The 22,969-nt window shown below is 40.7% G+C and overlaps 3 protein-coding genes across 3 annotated transcripts; all 3 read left to right on the forward strand.

The window, feature by feature from the left end:
* Positions 1 to 321: 321 nt before the first annotated feature.
* On the forward strand, positions 322 to 4,873 carry MONOS_9061 (uncharacterized protein; the record flags this gene model as incomplete). Its single annotated transcript, XM_067879521.1, has 3 exons — positions 322 to 688; positions 800 to 4,150; positions 4,240 to 4,873. The coding sequence occupies 3 exons, from the start codon at positions 322 to 324 to the stop codon at positions 4,563 to 4,565; spliced, it is 4,044 nt and encodes a 1,347-aa protein (XP_067723992.1). The 3' UTR covers positions 4,566 to 4,873.
* Positions 4,874 to 5,238: 365 nt separating this feature from the next.
* Positions 5,239 to 16,196, forward strand: MONOS_9060 (putative polyketide synthase module). The gene has a single exon (XM_067879520.1). The coding sequence runs from the start codon at positions 5,249 to 5,251 to the stop codon at positions 15,827 to 15,829; it is 10,581 nt and encodes a 3,526-aa protein (XP_067723993.1). The 5' UTR covers positions 5,239 to 5,248; the 3' UTR covers positions 15,830 to 16,196.
* On the forward strand, positions 16,175 to 22,703 carry MONOS_9059 (putative ribonucleases P/MRP protein subunit POP1). Its single transcript, XM_067879518.1, has 4 exons — positions 16,175 to 16,262; positions 16,354 to 16,398; positions 16,460 to 22,359; positions 22,422 to 22,703. The coding sequence occupies exons 1-4, from the start codon at positions 16,209 to 16,211 to the stop codon at positions 22,519 to 22,521; spliced, it is 6,099 nt and encodes a 2,032-aa protein (XP_067723994.1). The 5' UTR covers positions 16,175 to 16,208; the 3' UTR covers positions 22,522 to 22,703.
* Positions 22,704 to 22,969: the final 266 nt, after the last annotated feature.

The raw sequence follows: 22,969 nt of genomic DNA on the forward strand, positions 1-22,969 counted from the left end.
TTTATTCGATAAATTATCACTTAGATTTCTAAACCTTCAGATTTTCAGCAATCACCATTTAATCTAGAATCTTCTTTTTCTTGTTTGTGCATTTTTATTTCTTGTTGTATATTTATTTAATAATTTCTTTATTTTATTAAAGCGAACAATCATCTTTCTTCAAGTTCATTCAAAAGCTCTTCGTCTTACGTTACGGCTTACCAAGAATTACTTGACAACAAAGAGCATCTGCGAAATCCAGACAACCAGTCGCAATTGGATCAAACATCTTTTTTTTCAACGATTAGCGAAAAGAACAGTTTAAACTTTCAAAAAACAGAAATGCAGACGAGGAATTTATCTTCAACAATGCAACAAAAACCTAAATTTTCTGTTCCAACAAGAATTCCACCTCAAACATCTTTTTCAGACACTTCTCAAAATGAAACATGGAGAAGTGATCCTTTTTGTGTGACAGTACTTCAAGAGGAAAATCCTTCATTGACACCACTTGAAGAGGAGAGGACAGGAAAGCTGACACACCATTTGAAACATGGAGCAAAAAACTGTCAGGCAGCTTATTTTGAAAATCAAGAAAGTTCAGATGATGAGTTACCACCATCTCAAATGGGGTTGCGTTCACCAATTATCGAAGCTCGAAACATGTTTACGCCACCAAAGAAAGAGAAAAAGTCAAAAAAATCTGACAGTTTGCAAATTATTAAACCAAATAATATTTGATTTTTTTTTAAAAAAATTTGCTCAATTGATGTTTAATTGATGTAAACTGTGAAATGTCAAAACTCAATGGAAATTTTAGATAGCAAAGAAGCATACATTCATCGACGTTACAAAGGGAGCGCTGCTTTTAAAGCATATGATACAAGCGCAGCTGCAAATTCGCGTAAAGAAGACGATAGCCTTCCGTTGTACAGAGCCTATTTTGGTGTTGAAGAACTTCTAAGAGAAAAAGAAGAAGAGAGATTGAGGATGAACGATGCAATTTCAGAACAGGAAAGAATCGGACTAAGTAACATTGAAGAAGACGAAGACGGATTTATTGGAGAAACTTTGCCCACTACTCCAAAAATGAAGTCATCAATATCAAAATCTCAAACGTTTTCTCCTTTCTTCTCTTCCACGACACCACAACATTCACCAATTCTTGTTGCTTCATCAGAAATATACTCAACTCCACCTCCGCCATTGCCAAGTCCTCTTAAACAATACGATTCGCTTCTAACCTGCCAGCGAAATCTTCTGAGATACCCATCACGTCAATCGAGAAAGGAACGACACAGACGGAACAAAGCTGCAATTTATGGTTTGAAAAGTTCTTCTCCTACAAACCAAAAAGGAGAAGATAAAACGGGACTTACGCAAAACAAACCACTTTTTAGTCAGTCTCAACAAGAACAAATAAAACAAGAGCAAAAGCCAATTCACACATCTGCATATCCATTATCACCTCCACTTTATTCCAAGTCTCCTGAATCTCTTTCAACTCCTCTCAAGGTTTCATTTCTTCATACACCAGTCACTTCATCTCCTTCAACTTCTTCGTCAGTCCTGACTGCGTCTTCCTCGTCACCTTTACCATCTTCATCATCTTCTTCTATTTCTTCACCAGTACCCTCAACTACTGCTTCTTCATCAATTGCTACCTCTGTTACCTCAACTCAATCCGCCGAGTCTACACCGACCGAATCATTGACTGAAAACAACTCACCACAATCTGCCAAGTTAAATTCCTCATCTTCCACTTCTTCTCTTTCTTCATCCAGAAACTCTTCTCTGTCAATGTTGCCTGAGATGGAAGCCTTCCGACAGACTGTCATCGCATCTACACCAACAATCAAGCCGCCAGAGTGGATAAATGTTCTCTCTCCTTCTCCATTGTCGCGCCGACATCTTTCTTTTGACGAAGCGATTGTTGAAGTTGATGAAGAGGACACGGACATCCCCCCTCAATCGCATTCACAACCTCTTCCTTCTGCAACAGAGCCTTTGCAGGCAGAAGAAGCTCCTCTTTCAGATCCTTTTGCTGCTGTGCAGAAACTTCCTCATCTGAGTACAGATCCATCACCATTTACTCGTTCTTCTCTCACTGGAAGGACAGATCCTTCAGAAGTTAAACGCTCAGATCGCTCGCAATCATTAACAGTAACATTGACTCAACATCCAAATACAACCCAATCAACAAACAACACATCAAAGCTTGCAATTGTGCTGAACGCAGAAGACGAAGGAAAATTAATAAATGAAAGCAAGCACCCAGAAACATGGCAGCAAAATGGAGCAGTAGATTTAGCAGCAAGCCTTAATTCTTTTCAAAAGCTACCACAATCTCCTTCATCATTTCATCGTCGTTCTCTTTCGCAGAATTCTCCTTCTCGCGAACTTACAGCATCATCTTTGGGTGCACAAGCCGCAGCAGGTGATCGTCGGCACACCATTGCATCTTTCTCTCCATCATCTCTTTCTGATGAGATGAGCTCAAGAATGAGTCCACCAGCAGACGAGGCAGAGGCAATGTGGAAAGAGCCATTATCTCCAAGAGCGCAGGAGAAAGAGAGGGAAAAAGTGAAAGGATTACATTCAGCAATTTTGCGATCAGTTGGAATCTTAAAAGGATCGATCTACACAAAGAAGAAGAATGAAGCAAACGGAGTAGCAGCAAAGAGCAAGAGAAGTCTGTCCCCATATACAAGCGAATCTGCAAATAGCACGCTTAGAAGAGGAAATCAAGACTTTTTGAACTCATCTTCAGTCTCGGGAAAATCAAATTCGTATTTCAGATCGTTAAACTCTTCTTATACAATGGCTTCAGCAAATGAGGATGAGTCGAGAAGAGGAGGTGATGTTGTACCCGACGAAGAGAATGTGCTATTAAACACATTCAAAGAGCTCACACTAAAGAACACTGCAATTCCTGAAATCATTTCTTCCTCATCCACTTCTACGTTTGATTTATGCAAAACATCGCAAAAGAATGAAATACATACAGAAGCGAATACAACATTTGACAAAACAAAAACGAAGAAAGCTGCAAGCAAAGAGGTTTCTTTTCTCAAAGAAGATGGAGGATTCCAGCATCCACCAACAGCTGTTTCTTCTCTTGCTCGAGCAATTCTTACTGAATATGCAAAAGAAGAAGCAAAAATAAGAGAAAACAAAACACAAATAAAGGAGGATGACAAAGATGCTTTGTCAGTCTCCGGAGTGGAAGGAGAATACGGCGCAGCTTACGGAGCGAGCGATGCATTTGGACTTGAAGGGGCTGGAGAGAGCGGGAAATTGAAAGTTAAATCAGAGGCTTTGCCATCGGAAACAAACAAAATGAGATGGCTGAACGAAAACAGAGTACAAAAAATGATTTCACCAGCAGCTGTGAAGGTTCTTTTTTCAATGACGCAGCAACAAAAAATAACTAGTGAAGAAAGAAGTGAGAATGAAACAAAAATGAACAGTGCCGATGACCCAGAACATTCACAAATGCAACATAGCTCAACCGAATATAGTGAATTTGGAAAGCAAAGCGAAGAGGAGGAAGCAACGGAAGAGAAAATACCGGCACGAGACGAGAGCAAAACAAGCATAACAATAATTATTGAAAAAGAGAAAAATAGCGAGAGCGAAGAAAAAGAATTAGAAAGCGATGATTCAAGTGAAACAGAATGGGAAAAGTCGCATGGAAATGAATGGGCTGAACAAATAAAGAAACGGTCGTTAAGGAAAAAGAGCAGCAAGAGAGAAGGAGAAGGAGAAGGAGAAGGAGAAGATGAAGATGAAAGCGATGAGGAAGAAGAAAACGATCAGCTCGAAGAAGATAAATGCGAAAGTGCTTCAAGCCTTCCATTTTCAAGCGACGAACACGAACAGCGCAAGTCAAACACAAAGACAACACATGAAAAACGGAAACATTTGACACAAACACAGCTGACATATGGCAAATCTTTCGATGAAGTGGCTCAGATGCCTCAACAAAACGCAAAAATTTCTGCAAATGAAGACACACGATTATCAGAAACACGGCAAAAGATGAAAGAAGAAAGAGAACAGAGAGAAGAAAGAATGAGAAGGAGAGAAATTGAAAAACAAAAGCGGCTGAAAGAAGTCCAACGAATTGCCAAGAAAGGAAAATGGGGACTCACTCTTAGAAATGCAAAACGTATGCTTTTTTCACCTTTTCGACATGTTTTTATAAATTTAAACACTTTTATATTTTTGAAAAAAAATTTGTTTAAAATTCATTTTTAGCTGAACAACCATCAGCGCTGTCTCAAAAGATAAAAAAATTGAAAGAAAAAGAAGAGCGTCGGGAAGCGACTCAGATTCTTGCGGGTCAGATGCCAACTCGTGTATTAATGCTGATGACAAAACCAGACACGCGGGAATCTCTTGCACTCCGCCCAGCCAGATTCGCGCCTCAGCGGATGTCTCGACATGAAAGCGTCGAAAAAGCGAGGCAGTTGCTTGCTGGACGGACCATTTCTATGCTTTCAACAGAAGCAACTCCAGAAGATTTGGCCCTTCAAGAGTTTTCTGATCCAAACGGAACAAAGCTTGGTGGAAGTACATTGTAAATATCACACATTATTTCATATCATTTGAGATTTGTTAATTATTTTTCTGAAATTCTATTCATGCTTCTTCAAATAAACACTTTGAAGAATTCATTTTCTTTCACAAACACCACCCTTTCCAATTGACTAATTTATTTAAAGGAAATTTATTTTTCTTTTATTTTCATCCATTTATTCAAAAATCACATGAATGATAAAACCCTTTCTCTCTTTTTCAATTCCATTTCATTTTTTTCATTAATTTTTCTTCAATCTCAAAACGATAAACAATCCAAGTTTAATCGTAGATATTTTCTTTCAAATAATGTTGTTTCAATATTCACGACTCATTTTGAAGTTTGAAAGAATTAGAGTAAAATTCAGGATGTTATTAAATTTTCAATATTAAAAATAATAAATTAAACTTCCTAAAAACATAGTCATAACGTTGAACAACATAATGAATAAAAACAAAGATATTGCTCTTTTTGTGATTCTTTCACGACAAATTCATAAATAATAAATTATTATTATTAAATAAAAAATCTGATATTTCTCTTCATTCCGAAGCAATTTTGTTGTGTCCATATTTTTCATTTATAAATGTGTTTATAATTCACTGTCCTTTGTGAAAAAATACGAAAAAGATCAGTTAATGGGCAGTAGTGTCGATAATAATATAAATTATGGCTTGTTTTTGGAACATGTCTTCCGACGAATTGCTTGGTCCACAGGACCCTGTCGCAGTTGTAGGGCTTGGAGCTCGTTTGCCCGGAGGTGCTAATTCACCTGAACAGTTTTGGAAATTACTTCTTGAAGGATATGATGGAATTTCTGACATACCTAAAGAACGTTGGGACGGAGCGTATTTTCATGACCCAGAAAATCTTGGACTCGTTGGTAAATCTATTCAAAATAAAGGTGGTTTTTTGAAAGGATATAACATTGATGAAATTGACTTGAAATTCTTTTATCTTTCACCAAGAGAAGCAAAGACTCTTGATCCCAATCAGAGACTTTTGTTGGAGGTTACATATGAAACATTTGAAAATGCTGGTGTTCCCTTGGAGCATATCAGCGGTAGCAGGACTGGAGTTTTTGTGGGTATCTCTGCAACAGATTATTCACATTTACAATTTCCAGACATCAACACAATCGATGTGCACACACAAACAGGCGTTTCCACTTCAATCAACGCAAATAGATTGTCATATTTTTACAATTTAATCGGTCCTTCATTCATTGTTGATACAGCTTGCTCATCAACACTTGTTGCATTAAACTGTGCTTGTCAATCAATGAGAACCAGAGAATGCGACTCAGCTTTGTGCGGAGCCGTTAACCTTATGATGTATCCAGAAATCTCAATTGGATTTTCAAAACTTGGAGTTCTCTCGCCTGACGGTCATTGCAAAGCATTTGATGCAAAAGCAAATGGATACGTGAGATCTGAAGGTTGCGGAATGGTTCTTTTGAAACGTCTTTCCGATGCAGAAAGGGATGGTAATCGTATCTATGCAGTTATCAGAGGAACTCATGTTGGCTCTGATGGGCATTATCAACAACAAATGACTTCTCCATCAGAACAACAACAAGCCGTTGTTTTGAGAGAAATTTTGAAGAAGTCATCAATTCAATCGGCAGATGTTGGATATGTTGAGTCACATGGAACAGGTACATTCGTTGGAGATCCTATTGAATGCCGTTCTGTAAGCTCAGTGTTGAATATCGGACGAAAGGATGATGAACATATTTTAATTGGCTCCGTGAAATCAAATGTGGGCCATTTAGAGCCTGCAGCTGGTATTGTATCAATTATTAAAGTTTCAATGTGCCTTAAGGAGAAGATGATTCCAGCAACAATCAGCGTAAAAAAACCAAATCCAAATATCGACATGCAGAAACTGAACTTGAAGATCGTAACATCACATATGAAATATCCAGAAGGCAGAAACGGAATGCCAAGAACTGCAGTTATTTCCGCTTTTGGCTTTGGAGGAACAAACGGAGGATGCGTGATGCAGGAATACACCGGAAATAAAGGCTTGAAGGATGTTCCAAGCGGACTTAAGGAAATTGAAAGAGAAGAACTGTTTATTCTTTCAGCCCGATCTGTCGATGCTTTGAAAGGATACGCCAAAAAATTGGCAGAATTCATGTCTTCACATTCTTGCCCACCCATCCAGCACATCGCATACACACTTGGCTGCCACAGAACACAACACAAGCAATGCAGACTCGCATTCATTGCCAGATCGAAAGAAGAAGCTGTTAAGGAGCTGAATGCATTTGTGAATGATGAGAAAGACACAGGAGCGGTCCAAACACGCTTCACAAGCATGATGCCATCAGAGAAGAAGAGAAAGTTATGCCTTGTTTACTGCGGACAAGGATCACAATGGTTTGGAATGGGACGCGCTTTATACAGAGAAAACGTTGTATTCAGAGAATGGATGGACAGAATCGATAACTGCCTGAAGGAAGCAGGAGCAGATTATTCAATTGTCGAGGAGATCATTACAGGAACAGAGGAGACATCTCATGTCGATCAAGTGGAATATCTCCAGCCAATCTTCTTTGCCATCCAGGTTTGCGTTTACAAGGTGATGGAAGCAGCAGGCTTGAAGCCTGACGCAGTTGTTGGCCATTCACTTGGAGAGATTGCAGCTGCTCATGTTTCTGGAGCCTTGTCAATTGAAGATGCCACCAAGGTTGCATGGGAAAGAGCAAAAGGACAGAAGTTCTGCAACGGTATGGGACACATGGCTGCTGTGACTGGTGAATATGCCGATCTGAAGAGACTTATTGAAGGCAGAGGAGTTGACATTGCAGGACACAACGCTCCAACTCGATGGAACATTTCTGGTGAAACAGCTGGAATGGACGAAGTTGAGCGAATTGCAACTGAAGGAGAAGAAACACCAGTGCGCGTTAGAAGACTTCTTGTCGACGAGCCAATGCATTCGCAGTTTGTCGATCTCATTCACGACCAGCTTGTTGGAGGATTGAAGAACATTGTTCCACAGCGCCCAACAATTCCATTGATCTCAACATATACTCCACAACAGAAGGACTTCAAAATGGACGGAAAATACTGGTGGGCCTCTCTGCGTAGCCCTGTGCAATTTATGGATGCTATTCTGGAGATGGTTAGAAGGACATCTGCTGAGTCAGACGCTGAAGAAGAAGAAGCTGAGAAAGAAGGCGAAGAGGAAGGAGAGGACAATTCACATCACGATCACAGAGAAACCGAATGGGTGTTCTTGGAATGCGGACCTCACAACGTTCTCAGAACATTCCTCGGAGAAATTATGGGTTCGGAAGGAAAGCCGTTTATTTACGTGCCAACTTTGTTGAGAAAAGCAGAAAACGAACGTTTGCTGATGTTGCGAACATTGGCCAACATGTTCTCATTGGGATACAATTTGGATCTTAAGAATTCTGTCTTCATTCCATACAACACATACTACGAAACTAAAGCCCGCGTTTTGTTCGAAGAGTCCTCGTTGTCCACAAAAGAAGACGTTCCTCAATATTACTATGTACCAAATCTTCCTCTTTATGCTTGGGCTCGCACAAAATGCTGGAACGAGTCACCTGTTCAGCACGAGCACAGATTGGGATCAAGCGACAACCATCCAATCGCTCGTATCAGACAAGACACACTCAATCCTTGCTGGCAGAGCGATATCTCCACATCACACATTCCATGGGTCGTTGACCATTGCCTGCAAGGAAACATTGTTGTGCCAGGTGTCACATTCGTGGAATGCATCCTGACATGCGGACGTCGTGTCTTTGGTGACAGGCCGTTTTGGCTGAGGAATGTGCATTTCAAGAACGCATTCTATATGAACAAAGGAGATGTGATGCGTGTGAACATCTCTCTTGATCCAATCTACAAAGAAGGCTCTCGCTCATCAACAGTCGATGCTTACAATGTCACTTTATCTTCACGTGTCCTTCCAAAAGGAGAATATCAAGTGAATTGCGCTGTTGTGATTGAAGCCGAAGATTCCATTGCAGAGAAAGAAAAAGCAGCAGTCAAGAAAGTTCCAGGCCTTCCACCGAACTTCCAAATTTCGCATCCATCTCAGGCTTTCGATGATATCGATCTTGATGCCTTCAGAAAGCTGTGCCCAATTGAAATTCCAACCGATCAATTCTTCTCTCAACTGTGGGAAGATGGTTTGGAGCTGAGACGTCAGCTGCGTTTGTGCAGAAAGATCTGGATCAATGACAGAAACAATCCTCTGATGTCCATTGCATACATTGAAGTCAACCCTGAGACCACCGAAGAAGAATTAGGCAGATGGGGATTCATGTACCCACCTTTCCTCGATTCTTGCCTGCAATCTGGTCTGTCTGCAAGAGAGAAAAGAGGAGCATTCTTCCCTGTTGAAGCTTATCGTGCCCGTTTCGCTCGTTCTGTGCCAAAGACCGCTCGCCACTGCTGGGCCTTGTCACGAAAGGACCCTGTTACAGGCAGATTGTCAATGACATGCTGCGATGACGAAGGTAAGGTCTATGGATCACTTCAAGATGTCCTTATAAGATATTTGGAGTCAGGAAAGAGAGGAACCAAGCTTGGAATGATTGGAGGAACTGAGACACCAGTCTTTGAACACAAATGGGAATACCTCTCAACAATTCCAGCACACGGAATTGAAGAGGAAACAGGAGACTCTCCCTTGCCATCCCCTGAAGACCCAGCTTTTGTTGCATCATGCGACGATATGATGAGGAAAATTGGAGCAGAATTCCACACGCAAGAAATGGCAGATGTGATTATTCCACTGAACAACATGCTGACAAATGCTATTGTTTTGGAAGTGTTCAGAACAAAATTGAATCTGTGGAAACAAGAAGCCGAACTGATTCGCTCAAAGAAGATTGACGTTTCTGCAATCAAAGCTGTCCCAGTGAAGCAACTTGCTGAATCAGTTAACATTCTTCCATTCTATCACAGACTTTTCTTGCTGCTCTGTCGCTATCTTTCTGAAGCTGGATACCTCGCTTTGTCATTAATTCCAGAAGCTCAACAAAAAGCGAAGAGCGAACCAACATTCTTCATTGAGAACTATGTTGCTGCTCCACTTGCACCATTCTTCCACGATGAGACTCAACCATTGCCGCACAATGAGGACTGCGAGGCATTAACTGCTGAAATTCTTTCACGCTTCCCACAGATGCGTCCATCAACCATGCTCATGATGGATGTTGGCAGAAAAATGAAGGATGTGATTGTCGATGGAGAAAAAGCCGTCACTCTTATCTTCAAAGATAAAGGACTTGCTGATGCTGTCTATAGAGATGATGGTGAAGTTCGTACCTTCAACTATGTGGCTCAAGGTGTTCTTGCGTGCCTTATAAAGACAATGAAAGAAAAAGAGAAGAAAGAAGGAGAAGCAACCAGCGATAAGCCATTGAAGATTCTTGAAGTCGGTGCAGGAACTGGAGGTACCACTGCTTATTTGATGGAATTGCTTGATCCACTGACAACAACATACACATACACAGATATTTCTGCATCCTTCTTTGGAACAGCCAAACAGAGATTTGCTCGCTATGCATCTTTCATGAACTTCAAAACACTTAACATTGAAGAGCAACCAATTGAACAAGGATTTGAACCACATTCACAGGATATTATCGTTGCAGCCAACGTCGTTCACGCTACAACCGATCTTTCAGTGACTCTTTCTCACATCCAGCAACTTCTTAAACCAGGAGGGCACCTGATTCTCTTGGAAGCCTTGAATGGATTGAGATGGTTGGATATTGTATTTGGTCTTACCGACGGATGGTGGGCATTGCAAGACAAACAGTTTAGGCAGCATCCTCTTCTTACTCCTGCAATGTGGACAGACATTCTGAAGCGTTCAGGATTTGAGTCCAGCCACGTGTTCTCTGAATGGAAAGAGTTCGGAACAAATGGAGCTAGAATGGGACGTGTTGGTATTCCAGTTGCACAAACACCAAAGACATCACAAAAGCAGAAAGAGGAACTTCAAGCTTCGATGAATGCCAAACAAGAAGAAACTCTCAAAAAGATCCAAACAGAAGCACCCACAACTTCAGCCATTGTGTTTGCTGAAGAGAGAAATGTTGTATCTGGAGCAGTTATTTCTTCACTTTTGCGCGATGGACATTATGTCATTGCCGCCTTGAAACAAAAGACCCAATTGAGCTCTGCTGACTTCTTGAAGGAGATTTGCACCAAGCCAGTTGACCACTCAAAGAATCATCTTCTGCTCTCTCAAAATGAGATCAGCGTGTTAGCTGCCAATTTCCATGTGATGTTTGTCGAAGAAGCAGCAACATCACGTGCAGGATATGATGCAATCTTCAAACACATCACAGAAGCCTCTAAGCCTCCGGTTGTCTCAATAGTTCACGGATGGTCACTTGATCTGCCAGCAATGGCTGATACTGAAAAGGAAATCATGCAAGGATTCGAGCTGAACGTATACTCACCATTGTACCTTGTCCATACACTTTCTGACGTCTCAAAAACTTCAGCTGTGTCGTCTCATATTACAACATGGGGCGTTACACAGGGCGTGTGGACTGTGGACGGAGCATCAAGACCAGGAACAGTGGGAGTTGGGCAAGCAACTCTGTGGGGTCTGAACAGATGTATCTTGAATGAATTAGGCTCTGTACATCCACGTTCAATTGATCTGTCACTTCATCCAGATCAGACTGAATTGGATTCATTTATCTCTGTAATAGTCTCAACGGCATTTGATGCTAAGACCAAATGCAACTCGGTTGTTTCATCTTCTTCCCAGACAGCTGAAACAAGCGCAGTTGTTCCACTTTATGAAACTGAAATTGCAATCAGAGGAAACAAATGCTTCGCTCAAAGATTGATTCAACATCAACATTCAGATGAATTGCACTTGATCAATCAAATTGCACCATCTTCTGAAGGCTGCTACGCACTTACAACTCCAACAAACAACAAGCTCATCCTTGAAGAAAGAAAGAGATTGGATGTTATTCCAGCCGGAGAAGTTGAAGTCCATGTTGCTGCATCAGGTATCGTGTACCGTGATATTATGATGTGGAGCGGAAGACTTCCAGAGAATGCAAGACAAGGTTCCAACGTTGGTTTGGAATTTGCTGGTGTTGTCAGCCGTGTTGGTGAAGGAGTTACAAACGTTGCTGTTGGAGATCGCGTGTTTGGTGTCGGAAGAGAATGCGCTTCATCTTACACAGTTGTCCACTCAACAAACATCGGAAAAGCTCCTTCGACATATTCATGGGATCAGCTTGGTGGTATTGGTTTGGAATTGATTACAGCATACTACTCTTTGGTGACTGTGGGAAGAATGAAGAAGGGAGATTACGTTTTGATCCATGCTGCGACTGGTGGTGTTGGAATGTGCGCTCTCTCTCTTTGCCGCTGCTTCGGTGCTATTCCCATCTGCACCACACGTTCTGAAATGAAGAAGAGATTCTTGGAATACATGGGAGTGAAACACATCGTTTCATCGGAAGATACTTCCTTCTGCGAGAAAGCTCGTGCCCTGACACCAAACGGACGTGGTGTTGATATCGTTTTGAACTCTCTTCCAGGACAAGAGAACATCCACGCCGGTCTTGCTGCATTGGCAAAAGGCGGAAGATTCGTTGAAATCGGAAAAGTTGATCTTTACGGAGGAACTATGATCTCATTGCAACCATTTATCGGAAATGTTTCATACAATGTTGTTGCTATTGATCAGAAAATCCTTGACGATGATGATCAGCTTGGACCAATCTTCGAAGATTGCTCAAAACTTTTGTTTGAAGGAACGTTTATTCCTCCACCAATTACAAGCTATCCATTGTCACAAGCTGAAGATGCATACAACTTCTTCAAAGAAGGAAAACACATTGGAAAAGTTGTTCTTTCACCAGTTTCACTTTCATTTGCACCAACTGCCATTCCACCAGTTCGTAGCATTCTTCCTCTGTCTTCTCAGGGCTCATACATCCTATCAGACGGAACATATCTCGTAACAGCCGGAACAGCTGGATTCTCATTCGAGCTTGCTGTTGGACTTCTTGAAAGAGGCGCTAAGCATCTGGCTCTTTCATCTCGTTCTGGAGCAGGAGACATTAACCGTCAAAGACAATTTGAAGCACTGAGAAAGAAATATGGAGCAGAAGTCAGAGTGTTCAGCTGCGATTCATCATCTGCTGAACAAACAAGAGAAATGCTGGCTGAGATCAGAAGAAGCATGCCTCCACTGAGAGGACTTATCCATGGTGCTATGCTTCTTCACGATGGCTACATGATCAATTTGGATCACAAAGCATTCTTTGAAGTGCTTGGCCCCAAATCTCTTGGTGCATGGCTTCTTCACGATGATACAGTGAAGCACAATGATCCAATCGAACAGTTCATCGTTCTTTCTTCCTTGAACGTTGTTGTCGGAACACACGGACAGGCAAACTATGCCTCTGCCAATATGTTCCTGGATGGTCTTGTTCAGCACAGACGTGCACAGGGCTTGCCAGCCATGTCAGTCCAGTGGGGTGTGCTGGGTGGAGTTGGCTATGTCCACAGAAACAGCTCCACTTTGGGAGCAAACATGTCTCAGTTTGGCTTCCGTGCCTTCTCTCCACAATGGGCAAACAGAATGCTCCACACATGCCTCGAAGCTCAGGCTGATATCGAAGAAGAGCATGTTGGAAACCTTCCAGCTGAACGCGCTCTTTCAGCTGCATTGGCCCAACAACAGGCAGATGCATTCAAATCAATTCCAGTTGGTCTTCTCCCCGCTTCTCTTCGCCCTGAAAACGAAGCAAGCCATCCATCACACTTCTTCGAAGGTGCACACAACAGAAACAACATTGTGGCTGCACGCAAAGTGTTCAGATTCCCATCATCAGTACCAACATCTGTTGGTGTGTTCAATGTGAGCTGGGAGCCTTTGTTCGAGTTCATGTCTGCCCTTCCTGAGACCGGCAGATTCAAATATATTAAGCAAGAGCTCGAAAAGGATCTGCAAATGAGCGGAAAGAAGAAGAAGTCTGGCGGAAGCGAAGGTCTTTCTGTGACTGAGAAAGGATTGGCTGGTTTGATGGATGATGGAGCCGATTCAACAGGAGCTGGAGAGTCATCACTTGATGAATCTCTGACAGTTTCAGAAAAACTGAAGACCATCACATCAGAAGAAGAAGCAATTGCATTCCTTTCTCGTGCCATTGCTGCTCAATCCGCTCAAGTTCTTGGCATCAGCTCATCTGAGACCATTTCATTGGATGTTCCTCTGTCTCAATATGGGTTGGATTCTTTGACTGCTGTTGAAATGAAGAACTGGACTGAAAAGCAAGTGAAAGTTGATATTCCCGTCGTCGACTTTGTTAGAGGTCCATCATCAGATCAACTGGCACACAGCATGTTGACTAAGTTCTACGAAAGCTACGGAAGACCAAAGGCGTCAGCCGCTCAAGCTGAAGCATCTGATTCCTCAAAAGCCGCAACATCTAGTCATCCTTCAGCATCAGCCTCGTCTGCATCTGCTTCAGCTGCAAGCAGCGCATCATCTTCAGCGTTTGACTCAGCAAGCGGTGGAGCAACAATATCAGTTGACAAAGACGCACCAGTTCTGGAAGAGAAAGAAGAAGAGAAGCCAAAGAGAAAGTCTCCATTGACAGCATATGTATTCACTGGCCAATCAGGATTGAAAACAGGAGTTGGAATGGATCTTTATGATGCTTATCCAGAAGCAAGAGAAATTTGGGACAAATGCGATGCTCACTTTATGGATCAGCTTGGCGTTTCGCTCTTGAAGATTATTCGTGAAAACCCAGTATCATACAAAGTTGACTTTACAGACGGAGAAAGAGGAAAAGAGCTGCGCAAGAAGTTTATGAATCTGAGAGTTACTGACGACGATGAGGTGATGAAAGAGGTGCATGCAATTGATCCAACAATCGATGCACGCGCATTCCCAACAGTCAACGAAGATACAGCCCATTACACTTTCTACTCTCCAAATGGACTTCTGAACATGACTCACTTTGCTCAGCCAATCATCATCATCTACGAGTATGTTGCTTTGGCTATTCTGAATGCACAGAAAGAGAAGAGCGGAGGAAAAGACAGCAAGCACAAAGTGAATCATCTGTTCTGCGGACATTCATTGGGTGAATACTGTGCACTGACCGCAGTTGGTGGCATTGCACCTGCCCACGAAATGGCCATGGTGTGCTTCATCAGAGGAATGGTGATGCAGACGTGTGTGCCTCGTGACAGAATCACCCACATGACAGACTACGGAATGGCAGCTGTGTCTCCACTGCGTGTTGCTTCGTGGTTCAAGATTGAGCATCTGAGGAAAGTGATGGAATGCACCATCAACGCCTGCGGAGGCAGACTCCTTCAGATTGTGAACTACAACGTCTACAACGACCAGTATGTTGTGTCAGGTGAGCGATATGCCATCTGGCAATTGGGACTTGCACTGACCCACGTCGAAGAAGAAAGCAGAAAGAGACTCGACAACCCGAAGTCGAAGCTGAGCGGAGAAGCACTCGCTGATTCAGTATTGGCTGATATTGAAACTGTGTGCTATGAGCATATCTTCCAACATCCATTCACTCAAACTCCACTCGAAGTGCCACGTACAACATCTGTGATGCCTCTGAAGGGTATTGACATGCCATTCCATTCTCGCCTTCTGAGAAAAGTGGTTCCATTGTTCCGATCATTCCTTGACTCCAGACTGCCAACAGTTGACAAATTCGATTATGCAGGCACATTGGTTGGGAGATTCATCACCAACACATACAGCAAAGAAGTGTTCTCTTTGAATCTTCCATATGTGAGACAGATCTTAGCAGTGACTGGATCACCTTATCTTCGCGATGCCATGGGACAGCTTGTCGATGAAAGCATGAACGAGATGGTGATGAGATATGAAATGAATGCAGCTGTGAAGAAAGAAGGAGAAGCAGCCAAGCAGAGATTCCCGCAGTGGCTGAGCATGACACCCAACGAGCGCTGTCGTCTGATTCTCAGAGAATCCCTTTCCTACCAGTTTGCCTCGCCTGTGCAGTGGATTGATGCCCAGAACACGCTGATGGGCAGCAAGATTAAGAGAGTTGTTGAGATCGGCCCATCAAAGACACTCTCAACAATGTTCTCAAAGTCTATTTTGAAGGCCAAAGCAAGCGCAGAAGGAGACAGAAAGGCATTGATCAAGGAATTAGACCAGATTTCTGTATTTACATTCAGCACAGATAAAGATGCACTTATGAAAATGGCTGAAGAAGAGACCGAGTAAAACAAAGGAAATTACAAATAAATTTAACCAATGAGAAAAATTAAAAACTAAGTTCTGTAAAATTTACAAAAGTCATTTGTCTCTATTTACCTTTTTTGATAAATCATTTCTTTTCTCGTTCTCAATCATATCAATAGCTTAGATCTCTAAAGAATATACGTATTATTCACTTTAGTCTTCACTCCATTTTACCAATTATTTTTGTGTTTTCTATTAATGATTTCAGCGGATTGTATTTTAGCGATATTTAACCAACAACGCGCATTCGAAATCATGAATATTTAATTGTTATTTTTATATCTTACCAAGTCTCATTAAACATTTTTGTTCATTATTTTGGGAATTAAGATCAACAATAAGTTTAGATTCAAAATTTTTTATGGATGATGAATTTGTTCTTCCTTCCAAGCTGAATATTGATGATTTTTTATCGGTTATATTTAAATTTCATAAGATTTTTTAAAATCAATTTATTCTTTATGCTTAAACACGATTTTAAATCGAAAAATTTGAATTTATTTCAGGCTCGGCAACAAGAGATCGAACAATTAAAGCAACTTATTAGAGCGGTATGATATATATTTTTGAAAATTTACATTTTGGCTTTTTTATTTTTTTTGTGATTTACAGAAAAGAAGAGAGAAAAATACTCGTTCTTTCCAAACTTTGCCTCGTTTTCTCAGAAGAAGGACACAAAGTCACAACCTTCATCGTGTTCCAGCATCAATAAGATGCTGGGCAGAAAAAGAATTTAAGGCGAGCCCCCCAAATCATCACCCACCGTCAAGGAAGAAAAGAAGATTTACAAATCATCTACTTCATCCTGATTACCGTTGGGCAAGAGAAAGCGTCGAAGATCGAAAGTTGGATCCAACACAACAGTCTTTGATAACACCTTCAAGCAGCTCAGAAGAAAAGACTTATCTGGATATTCACAACACCAATAGAGGTGTTTGGCTTGAAACTCACATATGGCATGCAAAAAGATTTCATATGGAAAACAAATGGGGATTTATGCTTGCAAAAAGTCCGACATGCAAATCATACACACAAATACATAAAGCACTATCTGAAGGTTGTGTGCTTCATGATGCTTCATATCTTACTCCTCTTCGAGTAAAAGCATCTCATGCAGAACTAGAGGCACTGTTGAAAAAGTCTGTTTATTGTGAAACCTGTGATTTTTCCGATACGTTATTTCTTGCGGGAGGGCGAGAAGTTCTTGGCCTGCTTCATTGGAGTAAAGGAGATAATGATTTTTCAGGTCCTGCTCCAGATGGAATAATAGGAAGAGTTGGTATCATGTACGGATATGAATTGCCGAATGAAAACAACGATAATCAAAGCACTTCATCTGCAGCGGACTCGTTGGATTCTCTTCCGTTGAACGGATCATCATCTTCTTCATCTGAACAGGAATTTGACATTAATACTTCAACTTCTTCTTCTCCTGCACCTTCGGTTTTGTTTTGGATCCATCCAACAATGCGCGCAGAAGCTATAGCTGCTCTCGTTCTGTGTGCAGTTGAAATAGAGAAAGAACGGATGCTCAAAGAATCAGCGGAAGAAATGCAGAATCAACAGCAACCGATGGACGAAAAAGAGTCAGCTGCGGAGAAATTGCAAAGCAAAATGAGAAAACGACTACGACTGTCATTTCCGCGACTGCAAAAGCCGCTTAGCCAAGCGGTTCCATCGCCTTTAAACAAATTGAGGAGAAAGAAGCTTCGGTCAAGTTCGAGAAAAAGTGCAAGAGACTCAAACCAAATTAGAAAGGCATCACATGCAGAAACTTGGTATGCGGGGAATTTTTCGATTGCGGATGAAAGAAAGAGGCTATGCAGATTTCAGCTGAGAGGAGCGCAGGCGCTGCTTATGCTCCAGACAACTTTGTCACCATTTACAGTTAGACCTGATGATGAAGGCAACCAATTCTCAAATCAATCTTCGCTTTGCAATTCTTCTTCTATTCTTTCGTTGACTGACGACACATTCATCCAATCTTCACTTCACTCATTGCATCAATCGCTAATCACATCATTGCCTCCTCAAATTCAGACTCCCTCATTCCGTCAGAGCCTTCTTCGTCAGCTGGAGCAGTGGCGCACTCTGCTCTTTCTCCCATCTTCATCATTTCTCACACCGCAGCGCTGTATCCTGCCATTCACTGTGACTGACCCGCGGCTTCGCTTGTCTGTCTCCGTCTTTTCATCATCCAAGAAAAGGGCAGCATTTCGTCTACCGACTGCTGTTCTCAGAGCACTCGCATTTCTGGCGCAAACAACGAACGAAGTTGTGTTGAGAGAATGGGTGGGCAAATGGGCAGAGCAGAAGAGATACAAGCAGCAGAATCCAAAAGAGTTCTCAAAGGTGAAAGAGGAACCAACAGTGGGTGCGATGGCTCCACTTCCAAATGGCCTTCCTCAGCCTGCTCAGAAGCGAAGGTTCGTTTTGCCAGATGATGATGAAGCAACCGAGGAGTTTTGCTGTTATGCCACTTCTCCCTCAAAGTGGATTGGCGGAATGACGCAGCATCGTCCATCTGAAGAATCTTCAGATGCTTCCTCCTCTTCTTCTTGTTCAATGTCTGTTGATGATCCTGCGTTAAGCGTCAAGTCTACTTCGGCTGCTCCTGAACGTTCTGCTCAAACAGCTGCAGTTGCCTCTCAATCATCCTTGACAAGCAAAGGTAGTAATCTGATTCCTCTTGTCAGTCCTCTTCATACTTCTTCACTTCTGTCGTGGATGTCATCTCCTGACCATTTTATAAGAACATCGCTTCTTTCCGAAATGAAATCAATGAATGTGATAAAGGCATCACAATCATCATCATCTTTTTCTTCTTCTGATGCTTCAACAGTCAATGATGAAATTTCCAATGGATCAGACTTGCAGCAACAACATTCGAAAGCTCAAACTTCTTCTGCATCTGTTTCTTCTTCTTTTTCTTCTTCCACTTCAGTTAAAAACCATGTTTCTCTTCCATATTCAACGAATGCCTCAATTTCTCAGATGTTTATCGTTGCAGATGAATGCATTTCTGATTGGGTTCACAGAAGAACATACAGATTTGAGGAGAAAAAGAAGCAAAAAGCGAAAACGAAGGAAAAGCGAAGAAAAGCGAAAGAAGAAATAAGATTGAGGAAAAAAGAAAAAGCAAAGAAAAGGAAGGAAAAATTGAAGAAGAATAAGCAAAATTCTTCAGTTCAAAATGATGTTGTATCAAAGGATGCAACAACGCAGCCTGCAAATGCATCTGAAGCAAAAACCGGAGAAATGGAAATAGAAATGAAAGATGAGGCTGAAAATGCATCTGATTTGCAATCAACGACGAAAGAAGTTGAATCTGGTACCATTCAGCCAAAAGAAAAGGATGTGAAAAAGCAGCAAAAAAGACCCACATCTAAAGTTGTTTCGCAAAATAACAAACCGAAAGTCAATCAAAACAATTCAATAACATCTTCTTCATCAACAATGGCTTTGGAGGAAGCTCCCTCAAAAGAGCCACAACCTCAGCATCGCAATCCTCCAAGCAGATATCCAGTCACACGGTGGAACCCTCCACAGCACCCGCTCTGCCTTACTCCATCTATCCTCGTTGTGCAACAGCCTGGCGTCTATATTCCGAAATTGTATGCAATTACCTCGCAAATACAAACAAACGAAGACGGAAGCGTTACAGTTTTGGATGATGCTGAAAGGAAAAAGCTGAAGAACAAGAGGAAGAAAGAGAGGAAAAGAGCAAAGATGGAAAGGGAAATGGAAGAATTGACAAGGAAAAAGAATGAACAAAAAGGTCAAAGCAAAGAATCGAAAAACAAAACAGGAGCAGCTAAATCGCAAAAAAAGAATATGAGCAAAACAACGGAAGATACTCATTCAAAAGAAGATGAAGAGAAAATGGCTGAGAAAGAGAAGCTCGAAAAGGAGAAGAAAGAATTGGAAGCATCCATTTTGAAGGGACTTCTTCCAGAAAAGCCAAAAGTGAATGAGAAAAAAGGAAAGAATAACCAAAAAAGAAACAAGAATCAGCAACTCATTGTTCATTTGGAAGACGACACAAAAGAAATAAAGTCAAATGAAACACAAACAAAAAAACGGAGTGCGAGTAAATCAAACGAAAGATCAGCTGCAGAAATTCAAGAAAAGAATATGTCCAAAGATTCATCTGGAAATGTCAATTCTTCGGAATTGATCCGAGACTCAAGTTATTCACAGAAAAAAGATGTTCATTCAAAGACAGTTTCTTTATCTTCATCAAATGATCAGAATTCGAAACATTTCTTTTCTGCTTTATCTTCGCCTCATTTTTCGTCTTCTTCCTTTTCTGAGACACAGCCATTGCTTCCTCTGGGTGGTGTGGATGTTATTCTCCCTTCACAATTTTCACTTCCATTCTTTCATTCGTTTGTGAAGGCTGGAGCTCTTCCGATTGGAATCGATGATGTTGAGTGGCTGAATGTTGATTCGTCTTCAGTCGGAATATGCACAAAATGTGAAGATTCAACATTGACTGATACAGACAGAACTTTATCTTTGTCGTCGCCTTCATCTTCATGTGATCCTTCAAATACCACAATTACAACAGAAAACTGTTCTACTCAAAATACTTTGCAATTATCGCAAACGACCAATTGTTTCAGTCAACCAACACTTTTATTCCCACTGTCTGCGCCAACATTTTTACCTGACACAGCTTCATTCTCTCGTCTATCTGCTTTGGAACATTATAAGCTTTTGGCCAAGCATGCAAGTCGGCCACCTTCTGCTCGCATAAATTACGAGAAAAAAGGAATTGACTTTCCATTTACGTGCGAATGGAAGCTTCTTTTTAGTGAGGAAGAAGCAAACGACAATCAAAACAATTCATTAAATGCAATTGCAATGAGATCAGAGCCAGCCAAAGAAAATGCATCATCCGCAATCATTCAATCAAATTCTGAAGAGGAAGCAAGTACAGTGGAACATTTAAGCCACGAAAAGAAAGAGTTGCTAACAGACAGCGAACTTACACGAAGATTGGAGGAGAGAGAGAAAATGGAGCGGAGATACGAGGCAATGAAAAGGCAACTTAAAAAGGTCGAAAAATTAAGAGCTATTAGACGAGCCCGTCTGGGAGTTGAGAGACAAGATATTAGAGTTATTTATAAGAATTTGAAAAAAGAAGAAACAAAGAAAGAAGATGAAAAAATAAAAGAAGTTGTTGAAGTTAAAAAAGCTTTTGTTGAAGAAACAAAAAATATGGAAGAAGAAAAACAACATAACGACAAAGACACAGAAAGAAATGCAGTTTCAAATGACGTTTCACAAGCAACAACCGAACCAGAAGCAAAAACTTTGTCAGCTGGTGTAAATGCGAAAATTGACTCAAACTCAGAAGAGAGATCAGATAAAGCATTGTCGCTTCAGCCAACATCAATTTCTTTGGAAGTGAAAGATGTTCCTTTACCTGATAATCCTTCTCCATTTGGTGGTAAAACAGATTCTTACATTCTTCCTCCTCCACCAATCGTCAAAGTTACGTTGTCTCCTCCTCCTCAGCCACTCACAGTAATTCTACCATTTTACAAAGAAGCTTTTGTCAGGCCATATGAACTCGATGAGAGAGTGCTGATGAGGATGGCAGAGTACAAATGGAACGAAAAAAAAACAAATGTGCCAGCGTCTTTGACAGGTAGCGCTGAACAAATGTGTTTAAAGAAAGCTGAAATACACAAAAATAAGATAACTGTAATCAGAAATATGTTGTTTCTTTCTTCTGTTTTCCCCGTTATTTCGAAATTTCATCCAATCCATCGAACTTTTCCAAATCGAAAAGGAGGTTTATATACTGATCCAATAATTAAAGATTCTTCCACAAAAAGAAAAGAAGACGATAAATCAAACAAAGAATCAAATGAATATGAAGATGAGATCGAAACGGATTTACTGAATGCAGAAGTGGCAGATATATCATTCATTAAACCTATGAAACGATCAACTTTTGAACAGTTATCAGAAAAAGATTTGACAGAGAATATTAATAAGTCTTCAAGCATAAAACAGGATCGCTCAGAGGAATCTGACATTACTTCTGTTACGTCTTTCATTTCTTCAGCTAATACAGAGATGTCTTTTTGTACCACCTCTTCTCCACAATCCAACGATCATAAATTGGAATGCTTTGAAAGGACTGATCAATCAAATGTTTCTGCTGATATTTTCTCCACATCAAGCACAGATGAAAGTGTTTTTCAGAGAATGCCTTCTTTTTCACTTGTTGCAGTATCGATTCGTTGCCTTTGTGGATCGTTGCCACCATATTCGCAAATATTTTCCCCACTTATTACAGATCACATTGCATTTTCATTATCGGGATATAATTGGAGGGGTGTGGATATTTCCAAAAAAGAACAACGAAGAAGACGAATGATGCTCGGCTTTGTTTTATCCGGGCATCATTCATTTTTGCATGGTGGAATCAGCGTTGGAATTGGCTTTGTTTCCGCGAGGAGATTATGGAAGCATCAGGAGATGGTAAATTCTTTAAGGTTAGCAATTGTTTATATTTTTATTTATTTGCTTTAACTTAGTTTTTATTTTCTATTTTTAGGAAAAGCAGTGATAACCCTGAGCATTTTCATTTGGCTCTTGTTCAACCTCCAAATTCTTCGGCTCTTTTTCCTGTAAATCTAACCATAACAGCATTATGAATGAGAGAATTGTAGTGATGAAAATTCTATTGTCTGGCAAAATAGCGTTTTCTTTTTCAATATTGAAACCACCATTAAAATTTTGTTTTCTCTCATTTGAAATACAAAACTTTAGGAATTTTTGAGGTGATTGTGCGAACAAATATTTTGATGAAGAGAATTTTATTCAAATAACAAAACAAATTAATGTTGCTATTTTTTTTCTATTTTTCAAAAAAGAGAGCGAATGCTTTATGATTTATTTAATGCAAGTCTGAGAATTCTTTCAATTGGATAGTCTTTCGAATGGAGCAATTTTTTATCAACAGAAATTGAAAAAAAAGTTGCCTCAGGCAACGAAGCACTCGATAACTTACGGAACTTTTGGAATCAAACAAGACATATGGAATTCTTATTTTCAAAAGTTTTCTTTTTAATTTTTTTTATCTAACAAACAGAAAATTTTCAA

This window comes from Monocercomonoides exilis (genome assembly GCF_001643675.1).
Source record: "Monocercomonoides exilis strain PA203 chromosome Unknown scaffold35-1074681, whole genome shotgun sequence".
Lineage (NCBI taxonomy): Eukaryota > Preaxostyla > Oxymonadida > Polymastigidae > Monocercomonoides > Monocercomonoides exilis.